The sequence below is a fragment of the Ischnura elegans genome, chromosome 1 (assembly GCF_921293095.1).
Source record: "Ischnura elegans chromosome 1, ioIscEleg1.1, whole genome shotgun sequence".
Lineage (NCBI taxonomy): Eukaryota > Metazoa > Arthropoda > Insecta > Odonata > Coenagrionidae > Ischnura > Ischnura elegans.
Window position 1 is genome coordinate 143,661,708 of NC_060246.1, and position 19,635 is coordinate 143,681,342.

Genomic DNA, 19,635 nt, shown 5'->3' on the forward strand with positions numbered 1-19,635 from the left:
TTCATCAATGACACCATTTATTATCCTGGTATGATAAAATAATAACATACAACTACTACGTCTCTAGCAATGATGGAATGTTGACATAATTTACAGAATTAACCTCAAATGCATATGCTTTACAATTATCATGTACTCCTTTCATTAATTACCATTTATATGTACATGTTAATATACAAGACATTACATTAATACAAACCAGAAACAGACTTACAGCAACCTGTACAACACACCCAAAAAACAATTTAATACTCTTCATAAATAAAAAAAATTGTGCAGGTGGATTAATGCTTACAATGGCAGGCAGTTGTAGTTTTTAATATATATATTTCTATACAACAACAAAAACTCTTATCAATAGCCCAAAATTGATTATTTGTACACTGCATAAAACTGCAACCACAATAATAAGACCGATAATAATCAACCCCAACCTTAAAAATCACCTAATCATTAATTAGAAAAAAGGTCAACTATTCTCTGAGAGTCTTCAATATAGTAAGGGAAAATGCATTGCATCTATGGATGAAGGTAACATTATTTCATTTATTATACACAATTTTCTACAAGCATCCATTCAGGAAACAGTTCCTCTAATCTCACACACAATACCAAAATGAATGAATGCCTCTTTTCTAATCCATTCCTATACGAAATGAGCTCTGCTCTTGAAAATATTTAGATACTTAAATTTTCCACCCACTAATCTGCAAATTTGCGGTTGGGGTTGCGACCAAACAAAGATGTTCGAATTTCAGGAACCATCTGCTGTGCCAATAAATCCAATCTTGACTCTAGAGTGTTGGCCACTTTAATTTTTCCCTTCAGTGCAAGAAGCTCAACTCCTCCACATCTGAAATAATAATTAAATTATGTCAGTAAACAAGTACATACAGTCAGGCCATATCTTTATCCTCTGATTTAAGGCTTTTACCAACTGCCAGAACAACTTTGTCCTCATACATTGGATTTACCTGGAATCTCTCCAACAAAAATTTTTAGGACGAAAACAGCAGAGCAGGGACAACTCTATATACTTTCTTTCCCTCTGCACTACCTCTTTTCCAGGTGTTGACTCATTATGGAGCACACTCAAACGCCTTTTCCTCATCCTTCTGTACAATTGTACTACCTCCAGATTCTTCCTACAATGACCTTCGATTGACTTTAAACAACCATAAAATCTGGTAGGCATCTTTAAAACAACTAAACCTCCATCAAAATACAAAATAGTAACAAAGCCGCAGTCATCCTGCAACTGAGCAAGATGTAACACATGTCATATTCAAATAACCAAGCCCTTACCAGATAAATTTCTCACATTTCTCTCCAGACAATGTCACATCTTTTATGCACAACACAGAACATTGTGTACATTCTACTATGCCAAAAATGCCCCACTTTTAACATTGACCTATCCACCACCCTCTCTGCATCTGAATGAATGGGCATTACTCATCTTGTAATAAGTAATCCTTCATATTCTACTCCAATAACTATCCATGCCTCCTCCCACTACTCTTTATAGGATGAAGTATTAAGTGCTGGAATATTGGGCTCCATGTTTATTCATACAATCCAATGAGCACAAGCAAACATTAATATAAATTCATACAAGGGGAAAGGAATGTTTGTAACCCAAAACTAGGAAATCGGTCTTTCTATTGCAATGAAAGGTGAACACTAGTTTGATAAATGTCCCTGCTGTAAATGCTATTACATAAGTTTCAATAATGTATCTTAAACAGATCCTCCATAACATTTATAACTTGACAGTATTCTAACCTTAAGTCAATAGACGTGATATCAAAATAATATATTAAGTGTAGGATAAAAGAACCACATCCATGCAGCAAAAGGAGGAGCTTGACCCAAAATTTGTGCCTCAGAGGAAGTGAACTCTGCACCCACTCCACTTGCTGCATTCTGTTAAGACCATTATACACAGGGCACATCATTGCGCAATCAATTGCCTGACATATGTATGAAGGTGCAGTCAAAATTGTGTCCTGCAAGGCGGTGAATTGATAGAATGCATGGATGTGAGATGGCAAAATAACCCTGCTCTCCTTCGAGCTTGCATTCTTGTAATTTCAAAAATGTCAGTGCTAACCTACACTATATATGCTCCGTGTAAAGCGGCCTTAAGAACATTCTCCAAAAGGTCTCTAATTGGGACAAAGAGTAGCTGAGGAGGGACATGCCCCAATCATGATGGCAATAAAACTACTACATCTGCTCATCTTCCTCCTGTGCTTCAGATTCAGTTGCCATAGTTTGGATGGCTAAAATAATAAGTGAAATTGCTAATATTATTAGTGTAATTCTGATTAAAAAAACAGAGTAATCACAATTTGAAAACGTATAATGATAAAAGTCATGATTAGATGCCATGCTGAATATACCAAAAAGAAATTATAGTGTAGCCGGTCAGATTTCTCCAGTCCCACCCCTGCTTCAAAGTCTATTGCTATAAGGATCAAATAAAGGTTTTGTATGATGCGAGGCACGATATGGTCGAGGTTCTTAATATTAGTAAAATTAGACATTGCAATAAAACAATAAAACTCAGTGGAAATATTGCAATGCCTTATTTTACTAATCGAATAAAGGTTTTACAAGGGTTGGGTGAGTGGGTAATGCCTCACTGTGGGCACCAACCAGAAAAACTTATCAGAAGAAATAAATGGCAGAAAATTATTCTCCCTAGATGAAATAAAAGCATAGTTATAAACAGCATAGAAAGGAAATTTACTATAAGTTGTTCTTGTGATTAAGCGAAAAAGTAAATTTTCAGTAGGATAAAATTTTCAGCTCGGCATGCGATAAAACCTTTATCTCATTTATGCAGGGGTTATCTTACAACAAAGATTGTATCCATCAGAAATAATACCACCTTGTGCATTTGAATTTCTACTTCATGTCAGCACAGAACAGAGAATCACTCATATCGCTTGGCCACCAAGTTTTTCAATATTCTTCTATCAATTTCTGTACCAAACTCTGTTTGGAAAAAAATCACTTGTACCCCTTGTCATATCACCCCCTCATATGTAATTTACTCCAAACTACAAATATGTATTGTAGTGAGTCGAGTCATTTACATTTCTTGATAATATTCTCATGTTTCCAAAATTTTGCCCAAGCCTCCTTCGCCAAGAAATTTTTCTAAGTGAACAGGACTGAGTGAATTTGCCTTAGGTGATGTTCTATCCCTCCAACCTTTCCTCGTGTACAGCTAGGGGAGACTGCTATGAATGATCCCTCCAAAGACAAGGGGGGGAGGGGTATGGCATTGTGTGATCGGGACTGCTAGTAGAGCTTTCGAGAGTGGTGCCCCAGTAAAATACTAAGTGGTTCATTTCTTCCTGGGACTGAAGAACACAACTTTAAATTAAAATAAAAAACTGAAAAAATATTTGAGGGATAAAGATGGAAAACCATGTGTGAAACTTATGATGCACTCATGAGCCTATGGGAAATAAGTGTGGACAATGAGGTAGCATTTTGATCAACTCACATATCCGGAGGCAAATATGACTCCGTGTCAATCTTCAGATTAACAGTTTTCTGAGTGGCTTCGTTGTACTTCTGTTGAACTCCTTCAATAACAGATTTCACAAGTCCAACATCGACTTCCCTTACTCTTAGAACAACATTGGTCTCCAACAGCTAGAATATATGCAAGTTTAAAATCATGAATAATCCCAAGAAATTGATTTAAAAAATCATCTAGAAGTGGAAATGGATAATTATGATCCATCTTACCTGCAACAGCCCTTGGAGTATGAGTGAATGGAGGAGCCTCGAATACTGGGCTGGATTCCTGGTGACTTCCCCGAGTCTTTTGCGAGCTTCATCCAAGACTCGGCCGATGTGATCTTCACGTACTTTCAAGACTCTTAATCTAGCTTGATTTAACATATTGGAGGACTGGCTGTGGGTAAAATAGTAAATAAAAAAAATTGTAATAGAATTGACCCGTACAACATCCCCGCACAGAACGTATGATAGCCAAGAATTAACTCTTTGAAAACACTTAGAGATTACAACGAAGAGCTCTTACATTTTCTTCTGCAATTCAACTTGTTTCTCCTTCCTTTCATAGTATTCCATAATCTTGAGTCTCTGTTGTTGAACAAGACGGCCTTTCTCGATATTGAATTCTTCTTCTGCCTTGGCATCTATTTCTTCGGCCTTCTCATTTGCCTCTTGTTCGATGAAGGCCATCATATGCTTGATCTATTTGATAAATTATGAAAGTGAGTTCCGTAATAATTATTACTTAATGACATGATAACTTCACAACTGATACTAAATTTCGAACTAATTAGCGGGTTCAATTGAAAAAGTAGTCGCAATATGACAAAAATCATTAGCAGGCTTGATGAGCGGTGATAACCTATTTAATGATCTCACCTGTTTCTGCACATCTGCATCGCTTAGAGCCATGGCTGTAGTTTTGCTGCACAAACTTCTCGTTTAACACTAAAATACAGAAAATACTGCGAGGAACAGAATAATATTCACGTCCAACTGCTAAACAACCCCAAAACGCCTAGCAGATCATATGATATTGGGATACTAACTGGCCCAAACTAAAGGATTTTATTACCATATAAAATTATGTTTAACTATATTTATTGCCTATTATTTTTAAAATAAACTAATTAATTAATTTTAAAGATTCAAAAATCATATAATATTCCACTTTTTCATTTCATTTTTTATTTTAGTCACTCAATTGAGCAGAAACTTCCAGCATAGGTCGCTAATATGGAAGCACTTTGCTTACGAATAAATATCTGGAGAAGAAAAGTATAAGGCCCACGGAATAGCTTGAGGTAATTCATTACGCATGCTGTAAAAGACTAACAAATTTAGCTTATACATTATTCCTCCTTTTTATGAGCGTTCCACGTCTCCCTTAGCTGATAAACATAAGTTGTAATATAGTCAGTATAAACAACTACAAAGAAACATTTACCTTAAGTTTATTGAATAATCCATTTTTTTGGACCGTTAAAGTTGATTTTGTGGCACAGAAAGGAAATTAAAAGCATTACGATCCGGATACTTCTGTGGAATCAGATTATTTTGCCAAACGTCACATTTGTTTTGGAATCAACACAAGGTATGTTTTCGCTAAGCATACGAGTATTTGGGTTCATTCGGTTAGTATTTTCAGTGCTCCGGTATGAAAAGATGTAATATTATTTGCACCAGCATCATAATTTTTAAGTTTTCCCGTGATTATTCCTCAGCCAGTTGTAGTTAACGTCTGTTACGAGTTATTTTTCAGAAGGCTAGAATTTAGGGCATACATGTTGTAGACCTTGGCTGAGGTGATAAGTACTATAAACGAACTTCAATAGAATAATTACCTGTAATAATGAGGTAGGCTTGTGCCAAATAGCCAGGAAGCTGAAATGAAACTAATTGACTCACATTTGGGACTAAAATTGATAATTTAGTTTATTCCTTGTTATATCACTATTATAAGAGTTTTGCCCGTGATCATTATTTTAAGTGTAAGCATGGAAAAACTTCACTGTGGCATATTGTTACTACTGATCAATGTGATGTGGGAAAGACGTTGCAATTGCAGAGTTTGTATGGTGAAACACAACTACCGCTGAATAATGCTTGCAGATTCATGCACAGTAATATTGTTGATGGAAGTGCATCACAATACTTAATTTTCAGGTGATAATTCTAAGTGAATCTTATTTCACATACCATATCAGTGATCTTGATAAATCTCTAGTGACCGTTGCACATAGAACCCCTGCGTAAGTTCAAGTCTTCTTTGGTAAGTTGCAGAAGAAGCTGAAAACTACAATAGATATCCTTGCGTATGCTCCCTTAAGCATTTTTTCTACTTTTTCTCTTGTTCTTTGTCTGTCTTTCCTAAAGATACATTGTTGTTAAACTTTGGCAACGGTGTGCCAGGACAGATGTATCATTTCGGTATCCACTGTTTCAGTTTATGTTTACATTGTCATAATTGGTTCATCGGAGAAAGGTCGTAATGCATCAGTTGACGATAATGGGCTCGTGAAGTAGCATTTTACTAGCCTTCCGGTTACTTTACATTGACAGACATGTCCGATTATTGACTCCTTAGGACTGCAGGCGGTTGTCAATTTATGTCTTTTCGCTTGTCTGAAGTGTTGTCCTTAGTGAATCTAGCCGTGTATATTAGTACGCATTTCAATCAAAAGTGTACGACTGCAGTTGTTCCATGGCAAATAAATATGTGATATGTTCAAAACTGCTGCTATTTAACAATTTGTGAGGTGTGATTTCTATCCAATAAAAACCATCATGCCAAATGACTTATTTAATAGTTGAGCAATATTAATGAAAGACAGTAACCATACAGTAAATCTGCTGGCTCCGTAAAAAAGACGCCTGACGGGTTAGCATATCTCCATTATCATCTCCGGTGAATTATTTTTGGAAATCATAGGAAATGCCAGGTTTAGAGCATAAGCAAGTAAAACGCCCATGGTCATTGGGAGCTGGACATGGAATTAAAACTTCCTCCCTCGGAAGAACTTCAATATCCAAGGTACAGCCATAATCCGATGAATATAAATTTTAATGCCTCTAAGCGATGTATATGCTCCGTGTTCATGCACCATAGTTGCTGCTTAGTGTGCTACAATTAATTATGTTAGTGTGAACGATAACGGCGGCTGTAAACTATCACGTTTATTATTTTATGTTATTTCGAATGTTTTATGGACGAATGTAGAAGAATGAACCGCAGATTTGGTTGACCATTCGTGAAGATAATGCGAAAATTTGCCTGATCTTAGAAAGCCATGCTAATTTTAGTGCCCTTGCTTTTAATTCCTATTTAAGAAAACTAATTTTTCGTTACAATGTGACCAGTTGTTATTGATACCGCTTGAATAAGAAGGTAATTTATGATGTTTCATAAACATCACTTTATGATCTAAACTTTGGTTGAGAACCTTCTGTTGTTATTTGGAATTGTAATCATGACATAGTATCTTCTGTAACAATCCCATTAGACTTCTACGTGATTTCTATGGACAGCAAATGCTCTAGTGAAAAATTTGGCATGGTAGGACATGAAATTGAGCACGAAAAAGTAAACTTTTCTGATAAAATTGTTTTGTATTCATATGTCATCCTTATCGGAGTAAATTAAATCCCCTCACTTCACCACTAGATGTTATTTTTACAAATATTGTGTTAAATATTTTGATGAATTGGGTTCATTAAATATCTACTAATTTGTTTATAGGTTTACCCATAAGCAGTATTTCTGTAATGCTGCTGTTCCGTGTTAAGTTTTCAGCTATGTGCCAATATGTTTGTACAGAAATAGATTTTTTCCTTTATTCTTATACGAGAATAGTTTACATCCATAATAGGTTTATTTGTGTGTTTGTTTGTTGTTGCTGAAAATGTTCTTCCTGTTTCTTTCTTCAACCATTTATGTCTCATGTATTTGGATTAATTTCTTTGGGTATTTTGGGTGGAAATGTACCTTTGACGGTAGCTGTGTAACAATACAAAATCTTTTTTTAAATTATTCTTCTTTCCTAGCATAAAATATGTGTCAGAAACATTACTCACATCCTACTAAACTTTGGTCTATTATTATTTCTTAAGGACTGGTTAAATCATATGTTAACCTGCATGACTTAATGTCTAAATGTACGAACACGAAAATGCACTGTGTAACCATCCAACTTGTGCAAAGGCATGAACTGAAAATAGAACCTGTTCAAATTTGGTTAATGCAGTTGTACAAGTTAATGTATTATGTATCTAGGCCTTTAATCTCTAAGCTCAGTGTTTCCTTGGCAGCTCCTTGCTCGTGGGTGATATGTTTAGGCATATTTTTATTTGATAGGGCTCTAAATTCCCTGGTGTAGCTTTGCACTTTATTCTCACCTCTTTCTTACTAATCACCTACTTGTAGTATTATATTAGTTCATTATATTGCAGTAAACGGAGAATACATGGTGAATGACATAAGTAGTTCCTAAGTGGGATTGGGGGCCCTGTTGGGAGAGTGAGCATTGGGGCCGGGAGGGGGTGAGAGAGAGAGAGTCTGGAATAGCAAGAAAGTTAGGGAAAATATTCTCTGGACTTTTCCATGGCCGTCTTTGATTTGTATCGAGTGAGGATTGATTTCTCATTATTTTCTTTCAGGGTCAGCGACACAAGCGTGGTCAATCATCTCACCACCGCCAATCTCAGGGCAAAGGTGGCACCCGTAGTAGCAGTGAAAGTAGTGGAAAGGCGTGGCAGCATCACCGCCAACTCTGGCAAGGTGGCTCCATGGCCAACTTGAACTTCCAACAGCCACCTCGGAGCCTGGCAGGAGGTGGGGGAGGGGGCACCCAGGGGCTGTCGAGGGGAGCCTTTGGGGGTCCTTCTCCCTCATCCTCTTCATCTGGTCATGCTACTCCAACCCCAATGGGTGGTGACCGGGGACTTTTCTTGGGGGCTGGGGGGTCTTTTTCTTCTCCACCTTCCGGAAACTCAGCATCATCGGGGCAACCTCTATCTCCAAACCGTGGTATGCAGCCGGGAATGGGAGCAGCAAGGAATTCACTATTTGGTCAAAGATCTTTCCCGGATAGGCGAGGACTTCAAAGTATGGGGTAAGTTCATTTGTGCTTGAAGATATTGGGGTCATTTTTGTGGCAAATTGGTAAATTTGGACCTCTGTATAGTTGTGCTTTTGTTTTAACTTAGGTACTACTTACGAAATGTGCAAAACCTTTGCTGAGTATTCTATTAATATTTTTTATGAGAATGAATTTTAAATCATAAGGATATTTTGGTACTAAGAAAGTTTTTGTTTCATTCTTATTTAATTTTCCACTATTTCTATCATCCTTTTGCAGTATCTTTCATGATGAAATTCGCAATTTAATTTGAAACTTTGTAATAGGCGATTGGAATTACATTTGTGATATCAAGATTTTTTCATTTTCAGATAGTAGATATGATAGAATATCTGTCGTGATCTAAATTTCAAGAAAAACATTGGTTTTATGTCCTTCCTTCACTCACCTCATAGACCTTCATATGTTTTTTTAAACCAGCACACTTTTATCCGAGGTTGTTAGCTTGAAAGCTGGTTATTCTGAAGCAGAATTTGATGAGCTTTGTTCAGATGGGTCTTCGAACTCAGTTGTGAATGATGAAACACTTGGAAACTGAATTATGTAATAAATGAGCTAATAACTGTGTCTAGAAAATATGATGGGTGTATGAAAAATTAAATTATGGGTGATAATTCCATTACTCAGTTTTACTTTTACATGCCTGTGTTCATGAACTTGCATGATCTCATTTTGCATGATTTATGCCAGAGATACGAGTTTTCTTCTTGCATGGAATTGTCTTATTCAACATTTGGTCTTGGATTTAGATAATTTGTTTTGCCACTAAAATCTTTGTCATTGTGATGGTACTTTTCCCTCCATTATTTTTCTACTCTTCAGCTTTTCTCATATCTCTAAATTATTTGTGTAACATTTTCTTAATAATTTTGTGTTCTTAGATGTGTTGCAAAATTTGAAGCCTGCAAATTTTTTGTTGTAGCCATTTTGGTGCATGTTTGAAAATATCATACATAATTTCGAGGGTATTGTGCATTTAATCGTATACCATACGTGTTCCTTGTTGTAAGGAATGTTGTAAGATAGGCTACATAGTTCTATTTCGCTTAAACCTTTAATGACAGCAATTTTTATTGGCATTCCGATTTTACTCCTCATCAAAGGAATTGATCACCATTGTATTCCAAAGTTATGTCTATGTAATCACTCTTGGTGGACTGTGCAGGATCCGAATTTCTGTCATTTCTGTTCAATGAATATTCATGGCAATAATGCTAGACTTTGTGTAAAGGCTTTAAAGTATTTTTTATGATTTCAGAATATTGTGACATGTGTGTATTAAGTATACATTTATGTGAATTAGGAACAAATTGAATAAATTATGAGGGGATTTGGGTTTTTGATATCAGCTAATCATGGATGTGCTAATTGTAATTTATACTTTATAAATCAACTGCAAGGGTAAATTGGCTTTATTCTCCATGTATTGGCCTTTGATTGCATGGCAATACCACGTAAGCAAATTTTTTAAATTACTCAAGACATGTGTATGGCTTCTCAGGCCATTGTAGAGTCAAGACTGGTTTGGGGATAAAATCGGAAAAGATTAGATTAAGGTTAAAAATTTGTCAACACCAAGGTTGAAGTTTGCCATGAAAGTTAGACTTAGCCCGTATTCAAACCCCGATTTCTAGATTGCAAGTCAGGCATTAGCCAGTTACACCATCTTCTCAAAGCAAACTTCGAGATGGCTTTTAACGGAACAATATATTAAGTACTTCACATAAAATTAGCTTCATCTTTAATAAGCTTCTCTGGGCTTCATAAACAAGAAATGATGTATTATGAAACTATCTATTATTCCTCTGAAAAACTGACAGCAAACTAGGAGCACAGCCTATTAAAATTGAGTTGTTAACTGCCTTGGTGAAATTTCTGGAGTTCACTTCTCCAAGGCTTAATAAATCCATGTTACTTTTCATCTCATAATGTCTTTTTCAATGATTCATGGTTTCTCTGTAGCACATGCTAAAAATCTTACCCTAATCTGAAATGACTCAAACCGGTTTCTCTGTAGCACATGCTAAAAATCTTACCCTAATCTGAAATGACTCAAACCCCACACTAAGTTTTCCATTAATTACCCAGGCTCCTACCTAATTGTTTTAATGAACAGCCACTGACATATGTGTAATGAAATATCACTCTTAAGTGCTCCTTGCGATTGATTTATTTCTAATTTTTTCTGCCATTAAGAAGGTGATTTACAGGTGGTCCCTGACTTTTGCACACAATGCGTTTTTTTTTTATAATATTTTTTTTTGCGTTCCTGAAAACGTGTATGAAAGTGGTTTTTCTGCCATTAAGAAGGTGATTTACAGGTGGTCCCTGACTTTTGCACACAATGCGTTTTTTTTTAATAATATTTTTTTTTTGCGTTCCTGAAAACGTGTATGAAAGTGGAATGTATGGAAGTCAAACCATTGAGTTCCATACTAATTAGGGGTTATGTTCCAATAGAGAGAAATAGACGTACGAAAACCTTATTTTTTTTTCTTACGAAAAACATATTTTATTTTTATTAACTTATGTTTAATAATAAATTAATAAAGTAAATGAAAATAAAAGTTAAAAAAATAAAAAAACAATTCTGTTGGGTACCAAGTTATACTTCCCTCTTGGTGTTTAAGTTGACATTCCTCTTTTAATGTCCATTATAAATAAAAAGACCTATCAAAAAAGCATAACAAAATTCAATTGTTGAACCCTCACTCTTGATACCTTTAAATTTTTACATCAAAATTCCTTGGTGGGGTTCATATCATGATCGCCTATCCTCAGCATGTCTTAAACAGCACTCAAACGGAAGAACATAATAAGAAAGAAGCATTTTTATTTGTTAATTTTCTTGAAAGCTGTTTGATGGCGTCTAGTCAACTTTTTTGAAAAATCTCTCCAATGAAGGCTGAACTACAGCTTTCTCCTTTATTGATAAAGGATCCTATAGCAGCCAGTGTCTCTCTCAAAAAAATCACCTTGATTAAAGTCAACATTGTCCTTGATTGTATACGTTCGTATTGTCCGAATATTCTGCCATTGAAGCAGTTGAATATTGGGGTGCTCATTTAACATTGTGGGAATTTCTAAAAATATCTTACAGACAAGCATTCGTAAGTCTGGATTTATAGTACGAAAGTGAGCTAAAAGGTGTCAATTTGGAGCGTACGAAAGTATGAATTATACGTAAGTCAAGTGTACAAAAGTAGAGGACCGCCTGTATTTTATTTTGTCAGATATGTATAAAGTATGCTGCGACAAAACTCGATTAGTGTTGTTAGAGATGTGCAAACATGCACCACAACCATTTTCATCCCTCATTCCTTTTGTTTATTAGGTTTCATTCTTGTATCCCATACAATGGCTGTAATACGAAGTCAAAATGGATGAGGAAGGTGAATAATCCTCTTTTTTTGCTCGTGAAAATTACAATACAATATCATTAGGCTGGAAGAGATGGCAATAAGTTACATTGATAACTCAAGATTGGTCTTCATATTTTGCCAAAAGTATCCATCTCGTACTTATTATAAGTAGATAGTATCAGTAGCCACAAGAGGATTGTCCCTTCTTAGGATAGTTCTGTAATGTGGCATAATGTTAAGCCCTAATCCATTTATATCGTAATCTATCACTATCAAATCATTTGCATTGATATTCTCTCTTGGGTTGAGTACTGACCATGTGATAAAACTTGTTAACATAGTTTTGAGGCATTTGGGGTGGGAAAGAATGAAGTAAATGACCCAAGGCCACATTCATGCATTGTAAGTGTGCAGTGCTAGGTTTTAAAACACTTCATGACGTAAATTTTGCTACAGTGCAGTAAATTTCAGTTACAACACAGGGCTAGGGGGATAGAATTTACACCTGTGTTACTGGAAAACTGCATTATTATGAGAAGTTTATAGGAAACATAAAAAAAAACTTAACCTTTACATGATGGTGGAGTTCTCTCCTTAGCATGACTACTGGACTGAGTCCCTAGAGACTCTTCGGTACCCTCTGTAAGGAGTGTTTTTGCTGGACAATTTTCAAGAAGGGTTTTGCAAATAATCATACACTCTCAGCACCAACCTTTTTTTACCCTTCCTAGCTGGGACTCTGCATTATCCCTGACTCCGAGGGTAGTTGGGCTCGCTTCTTTTTAGGTTTATTACCCTACCAGCAGCATTGGTTCGCGATCAACTTATGATTTGTTTATATGAGTTAGCTACATAGATAATTGTTGCTTGGATGTAAATTGCAGACTTAGAATTGAATTCCTCATTTTTTTTCTGATAATTGCCAAATTTTGAACGAAGCTCTACTGTCAATATTAAAAGATGTAATGCTTCAACAATTTCCATGTTGATGTTTATACTGAGATCAAGGTATAAGTTAATATTTATGGTAGAATTTTGTTTAAAAATTGTAAAGGCAGTGCAAAAGACAAAGAACTCAAACCTAAGTTTATGTATTTTGAGAAAGAAACATATATTTATTTTGCAAACTGACTGAATGAACAATTGTATGACCGAAATCCCTTACCACGAAGAGGGGTAATATAAGACAAGGGTCCGAGTACCTGCTCCCAGATTCCAAGGGTAAGGCATAAGCCCCACTGCGTTGGGTCCCAAAACTAAGATCTCTTATACCGGCGATCGTCATGAAAGGCGGAGAGCAAGGAAATGTATATTTTCAGCATTTGTTTGCCTGCTTAGGAAAATCTCAGATGAAAATTTTCGGCAATCGTCTCCGAGGTCAAGAAGCGTCCTGCCAAATATTTTCATCGTTAATAATGGTGGAAGTAGTAAAGGGTTAAAGCTAATTTTGATAACTAATTTATTTGTGAAATACAATAGCAAATGCTTTTTTATGATTTTCCTTTGGCATGATGGTTAATAGCTTTTCTTTGTCACACAAGTCTTAATGTTTTGCAAACGTTAAAGATGGAGGTAATCGCTATCACTCCATCCCTCTAACCAATTCATCACTTAAAGTATCTTATCCAATACTTTTCTTTTTTTGGTATCTCTACCTCACATTCATTTTCTACTTCTTCATTCTCGCTCTCATCTTCCAATGTTGCTACTTTTCTTCCATGGCAGCCACAATTTCTTCATCGCTCTTATGGGCAGATATTGGAGTTTCTTCATCTTCACAAACTCAGGGCAGGAGATCACTCATAAGAAGTCTATTAGCAACATCATTTGTTGCTTCACTCCCGTCCTCTTCTGAAAAACCCAAAAACTCATCTTCGTCTTCCGTGCTATTTCCCGCTTTGACCAGCAGTTTTGAATCGAAGCTAAATTTATTTTTTCCATGCCAATCTAATATTGTTTGCCAAATTCTTCAGGGTGACTGTTTTCAGGAATTCTTGTACTTGCAGTTCTTACTTTGTGACAACTGTGAGAAATCCCTCTGATAATGGGCTTCAAATGCCCTGATAATCCCTTCATCTAAGGACTGAATGAGAGCTGTGGTATTTTTTTGTAAATATGTTTTCACAGTTTTACCATCTCTCAATTTCAAAGACTCAGGAGGAGGATGGGCAGGACAATTATCTAGCAGAAGTTATGCTTTTTCTTCTAACTTCTTAGATTGTAAATGACTACTAACCACCATCATCTTCATCAAGCCACAATACAAAAACATCATGAGTCATCCAGGCATTCTTACTGTTTTTATAAATGACAGATAGTGCTGCCATGTCAACTTGCTTGCAGAAAGATTCTAATTTGTGACTTCCTGATTTGTTTGTTCACAGCAATGAAGTCACTCTTTCTTTTCTCATTTTCATACCAGATTTATTTGTCAACTTTGTAGGAAGCAATCTGAAGTAGGAGGTAGTTTCATCATAGTTATACAATTGTTCGTCAGTGCATTCACCCAATTGCACCCAGTGCATCCATTATCTTGCATTTAGTCCCTCAGAACTCTGTAACTGCTTCAGTCTCACTGGAACGAGATTCTCCTTCCATGTTCACTTGCACTATCCTGTGGCGAATCTTCTACCTTGATAGCCAGCCAGCAGAAGCAACAAAATCACCAGCACCACCTATTTTTTTTTTAATTTAATTTCAATTTAATTAAATGCCTGTGCTTATAAAAGTGGACCAGATAATTGAACACCTTCACTTTTGAGCAAACCAGGTAAACAAACATTCATCCTATTAAAAGCATCACTTAATATTGCCTTTTTTCTGTCAATTCCTATTTTGTAATCCACTTGATTAACAAATGATCGTAATTTATCTTCTTCTCTCATCCAACCACAAATTGTTCCTAATGGAACACCAAACTCTCTGGATAAACTTGGTTTTGAATTGACTGCATTGTGTCCAACTTTTCTTTAATTGTGTACCTTTACCTTTAGCAGCCATCGTTTCAGCCCTAAAAATCAAGGAATAATAATAATTTAGAGTCATATAAATTAAGCCTTAGACGGAGGTGGAATAGCACATTCATAATCACATGCTTGAAGCCTGTGGAAATTTAATGCCTGCCTTGGTTTGAGCGACACTGTGCGAATGTAAGAAAGAGTATGATCTCCTGTCCAAATGACCTCTGGAGTATCTCATCTAATTGAATCTCGAAAATTTACCACTTTATAGCCGTGCGACACTCCTGTCAGCTCAAGTTCATAAGAAACAATGCCCAATTAGTAGAGGTCCGTGAAAGTGGTTTCATTTTTTGCTCAAATTCGTTTTAAAACCATGTGATTTCGGTGTTATAGAAAATCTTGGCAGTGTTATTATAATACTACAATTTTCCTATGTTCAAGGGCGTTTCATTATATTATGGTACACATTTCATGAATACTTATACTTTTATTAAGCATTTTACATAACATTTAACACAATTTCGATTGTGCAAAATTTCTGATAAAACTAATTGAAAGAAATAGTTCAACTTATAATGGTTCAAGGTATATGAATGGTTCAAGTATGTTGTCTTGGTGAATACAATCAGCAAATAGCAAATTCCCACTACCCCATATGTGTATACTTCGAGAGCCATTCCAGAATTTTTGGATTGTCTAGTTTTTCTACACCAAATTAAGCCTTTAAAAATGCTTCAGTAGTAGCAACAAGCTCCTCCTTTGCTTTCTTTGACTGAGTGACTATATGTTCAAAGGATAGCTGTCGTTTTGCGGGTCCCCTTTTTTCGCATGTTTATGTGTATTGCTACTGGTGTGCTTTAACAAAGTGTAAAATCTTTTATCACAAACTTTGCACAGTAATACTCTGTCTTTCACATAAAATCCTTCTCTGCTGAATTTACTTGCCCTGGTATGAACATTATCACTAGCTCTTGTCATTTTAAAATTCCTATCCTTTGTTCGATATTTAAAGCAGGAACTACGATAAAAAAACAGTCCAACCGCAAAACACAACCTGTCACGATGGTGTTTTCAAACTGAGTGCTGGGTAGCTACGGTATAACCATAGTACTGTATAACTTACAAATTGGCCAAAATGTTTCATGTCATGGGTTCTCTTTCGATAACCCTCACCCAGGTGTTGAGGGAAGGTAGGGCAGCAGTTAGGTACAACAAAATCGCTTAGTTTTGATTATAGCTGTTGCCAGTCGGTCAGGAAAGGCAGTAAAAGAAGCGCACTTAACAAAACATAATTGGATTCAAAGAAACTTGAAAAATTATTTCCCATTTATCGATCCTGAAACATCTAGAATGAGACACTTTCAAGCCTGAAGAATTAGATATTAGATTTGGCCAATGTCGAAACGTTTTTTTTGTATGACGTGAAATTCAAAGTATTCGAGGTATTCGAGGCGGTACTTTTCGCATAACTATTCGAAACCTCGAATATCGAATACTTTCTAATATTCGAGGTATTCGAGTATTCGCGGATACTATTCGCACATCTCTACTTTAAACGAATCGAATCGCACAGTTGATGGCACGGTGCCATTGACAGCCGCTGTGGTTACCACGGCACCCATTTCAATCTGGCACGGCGGTGCACCGTCTACGGCGTGAAATACTGGCAGTGCTACATTGATGCCGCTTTCTAACAAAACTGACTTTTCGCTGGCCACAGTTCACGTCACAACACCGTGAAATTCAGGCCGCTTTCAGACGAGACGACTCTCTGCCACACTGTGGGCTGTGCAGTGAACGGTGGCCTGGTCCCAGCCAGCGGCTGTGTTTAAGTCAACAAAATTGTTACATTAGACCCACACTCATGGTTTTCCTGCAACAAGTTATCCAGTAACGCTATCTAATGCGTCGCGGTGACTCACCGGAATTAATGCTCGGCATTGACACGTACCGGGCGCGTGAGCTTGTATTTCGGCTCTTCCGCGGCCGCGTTAAATTTCTTTCTGCACATTTTTAATTCATAATATCTAATTCTTCAGGTGAGAAAGCGCCTCATTCTAAATATTTCAGGATTGATACATGGAAATCGAAGAGAGAGGCTGTGGTAAATTTACCGGCAAATACTGGCGGAGAAATCACTACAGTGCGCGATATTATGCGGATGCGTTATGCGAGAGACTAAACGAGCCAATTGACATTGGAATCGTAATGAGATAGAGCAATTGAACGTTAGCAGCGTTAAACAATGAAGGCTTAGGCTTTAATGGATTATGACTCATTAGATGTGATTTTTTTCCCTAATCCATCTAAAATTGCAAAAAAATGCGAAATTTCGTTTTTATTTACAGATTTCGCGTTATTTCGTGTTATTTCGCAATATTGCGTCTCACGAAATTTACGGACTTCTACCAATTAGGAATTGCTGAGTTTTTTATGTGGCCATAATGCAATGTACGTATTGCATTATAGCCACATGAAAAACTAAGATGCACAATTACGTCATCGCGCAGTAGAAGCTATAGGAAACCAGGGCTTAAGGCTAATCATGTACGCTGGCAAGTAACTGGCTGTGACTCATGCTATCTCTACTTCCACTTCCCCAGCTGCTTTTACTTTTACTATTCCCTTCCTCTTCAGTTTGGCCTTGACTAGTAACAGCGTAAACATGCCGAAGTGTGATGAAATCTGCAGTTCCCTTGGGCCGTATTCATGTAAGGCCACAGCAATAATTGCACATTTGTGATATGAAATGTACAAAAAAAAGATTGTAGGTAACACATTTCTGAATTTAAGAATGATTAACCATTGAGGAATTTTCCTAAATTAATCAAGTTTTTTTTACCAGAGCTGATCGTCATCCACAATGCTAGGGCAGACGTCGAAGTAAACTTGAACCATTACTTGTCAGCTCATAGATGAAATAATTCCAGTTTAAGAAGGGGATTCTAATGGAAATAATTAGCCCCATTTAGCATTTTATTACAAAAATGCAAATATCTTGGTGCTTGTGCATCCAATTTTAATTTTTTAGAAAGATCGCAGAAAACTTCAAAGGAACGTGAACCCATGTACGGATAATCTGCAACCCGATTAACATGCAGCCGGATAATCGGAAGTCTGCTGTTCTTACTTGTACATATTCTCATGGTTCCTCTCTTTTGTGTCCAATGTATTGAATACGTCGCCAACCACATTGATATAATCTCTTGAAGAAGAGTGGTTACGATGCGTCATTTAGGATTTGCTGAGATTTTTAATATGGCTATGAAATAATTTTTGCACGTTTTTACATTCATGTGTGCAGTCGCCTCTTTTTTTGTGTCCAGTGGGTTGAATGGGTGGCCAACCACATTGATATAGATGCTTGAAGTAATGCTGTTGTAACTCGATGAGATAATATTCACCAGCAAGTTACGTAATTCTTACAAAGAAAATAGTCAATGTAATCATTTTGGAGGACATCATGTGACTTTTGGTATATCTGAAACTTTGGTAAAGTGATGCGCGTAATATCTGGAATTTACTGTAATAATGCTATCTATAATGTCTGAGGGTGAGAACAAATAAGGTAAACAGGATTTTATTGAGGAAGGGAAAAATGAGTAAATAATAGAAACAATTGAAAGTGGTAAGAGTCTAGGTTGTCTCTTGTTATGGTTAACAACAAGGAAATGTTCCCTGCATAATTCTCCACCAAGTGGCTGTCTCCAGAAATTGTTTAGTTCCAATTTATTTTTAATAACTCAATGATGGTTAATTGGATTTCCATGTACTGTATCTTTTAGTTAAATTGTATTTTTCCTGTGTGGAAGATGTTAAGTCAATATGAATTATGATGAATTTTGAAGTATGATGAATTTTAAATTGGAAAAGCTTATGAATTTTGATGGAAAAGCTTACGTATTTTTGCTGTTGTAGCAGAAGAAAGTCCAATATTTACATCAGTCATTTGTTAATCATAAATAGGTACATATTTTTGTTTATAATTACTTAAAGGCAGCAGTGGAATTCCAAGGCAAAAACTTTCCTTGAATTGTCTAGTCTCTCTCCCCTTGTCTCATCTTCACAGAATTATCCTTTCGTTACTCTGTTTAATCTCTTATAATGCCTAATCCTTTTATTGGGCATTCTTTGGCAGCCTACTTATGCATTTACACCCTTTTAAAGGATTTCCTATTCAACTCCACATAGTTGGAGTGAATTTTAGCAATCTGCATTAAAAAACATGGTCTGCTGCTGCAAAAAAACATCAATCAATGCCTCTTAACTCCTCTCTTTCCCCTCGTGTAACCCCTATCTCAGGCAATCCCGGAGTTCTTCGCCTGCATACAAGATGCTCTCATGTGGTGTATGGCTCAGATTTTGATCAAGCTTTGTAGAAAAATTTCTTGTTATACAAGACCTGCAATTCCTATTAATTTTAACAAATTTTGATATTGTAATTTAATGTAGATCGGTGAAGTGGGCCTCCATCACTGTAAATCAAATTTTAAAAGTGACTGACATATGCTAACTGAATGACTTCGGGGAGTGAACTTCGAGATGGGTTTTAACCGAACAATAAATCTTACTTCTAAACAAATCTCTTACTTCTAAATAAAACTCAAAACTTCACAGAAAATTAGCTTCATCTGC

General features: G+C 36.3%; 2 protein-coding genes across 11 annotated transcripts in view; one reads left to right on the top strand and one right to left on the bottom strand.

The window, feature by feature from the left end:
• Positions 1–4,584, bottom strand: LOC124171530 (V-type proton ATPase subunit E). Its single transcript, XM_046550709.1, has 5 exons — positions 4,420–4,584; positions 4,067–4,242; positions 3,769–3,937; positions 3,521–3,672; positions 1–853 (listed from the first exon to the last, which is right to left on the bottom strand). Exons 1-5 carry the CDS (start codon positions 4,450–4,452, stop codon positions 703–705), a joined length of 681 nt encoding a protein of 226 aa, XP_046406665.1. The 5' UTR covers positions 4,453–4,584; the 3' UTR covers positions 1–702.
• A 151-nt stretch (positions 4,585–4,735) lies between these two features.
• Positions 4,736–19,635, top strand: part of LOC124171482 (CCR4-NOT transcription complex subunit 2) — an 81,291-nt gene continuing 66,391 nt past the window's right edge. For 9 of the 10 annotated variants that reach the window (XR_006867765.1, XR_006867767.1, XR_006867804.1 and 6 more), the window contains exons 1-2: positions 6,389–6,574; positions 8,197–8,651. Coding sequence is in view for 7 of the 10 variants with exons in the window: in XM_046550686.1 (XP_046406642.1) it covers positions 6,476–6,574; positions 8,197–8,651 (554 nt within the window). In the remaining 3 variants the exon portion in view is untranslated. Of the gene's footprint in view, positions 4,845–6,388; positions 6,575–8,196; positions 8,652–19,635 lie in introns of those variants that run through there. The other variant, XM_046550694.1, reaches the window with a different exon arrangement.

What these genes read in the sequence shown, in the direction of transcription:
- LOC124171530 (XM_046550709.1), bottom strand. Translation starts at nt 4,452, where the DNA reads ATGGCTCTAAGCGATGCAGATGTGCAGAAACAG. An exon ending in GTTGAATTGCAGAAGAAAAT is followed by an intron (nt 3,938 to 4,066) that starts GTAAGAGCTCTT and finishes TTTTACCCACAG; the next exon opens with CCAGTCCTCCAATATGTTAA. An exon ending in TCATATTTGCCTCCGGATAT is followed by an intron (nt 854 to 3,520) that starts GTGAGTTGATCA and finishes TTATTATTTCAG; the next exon opens with ATGTGGAGGAGTTGAGCTTC.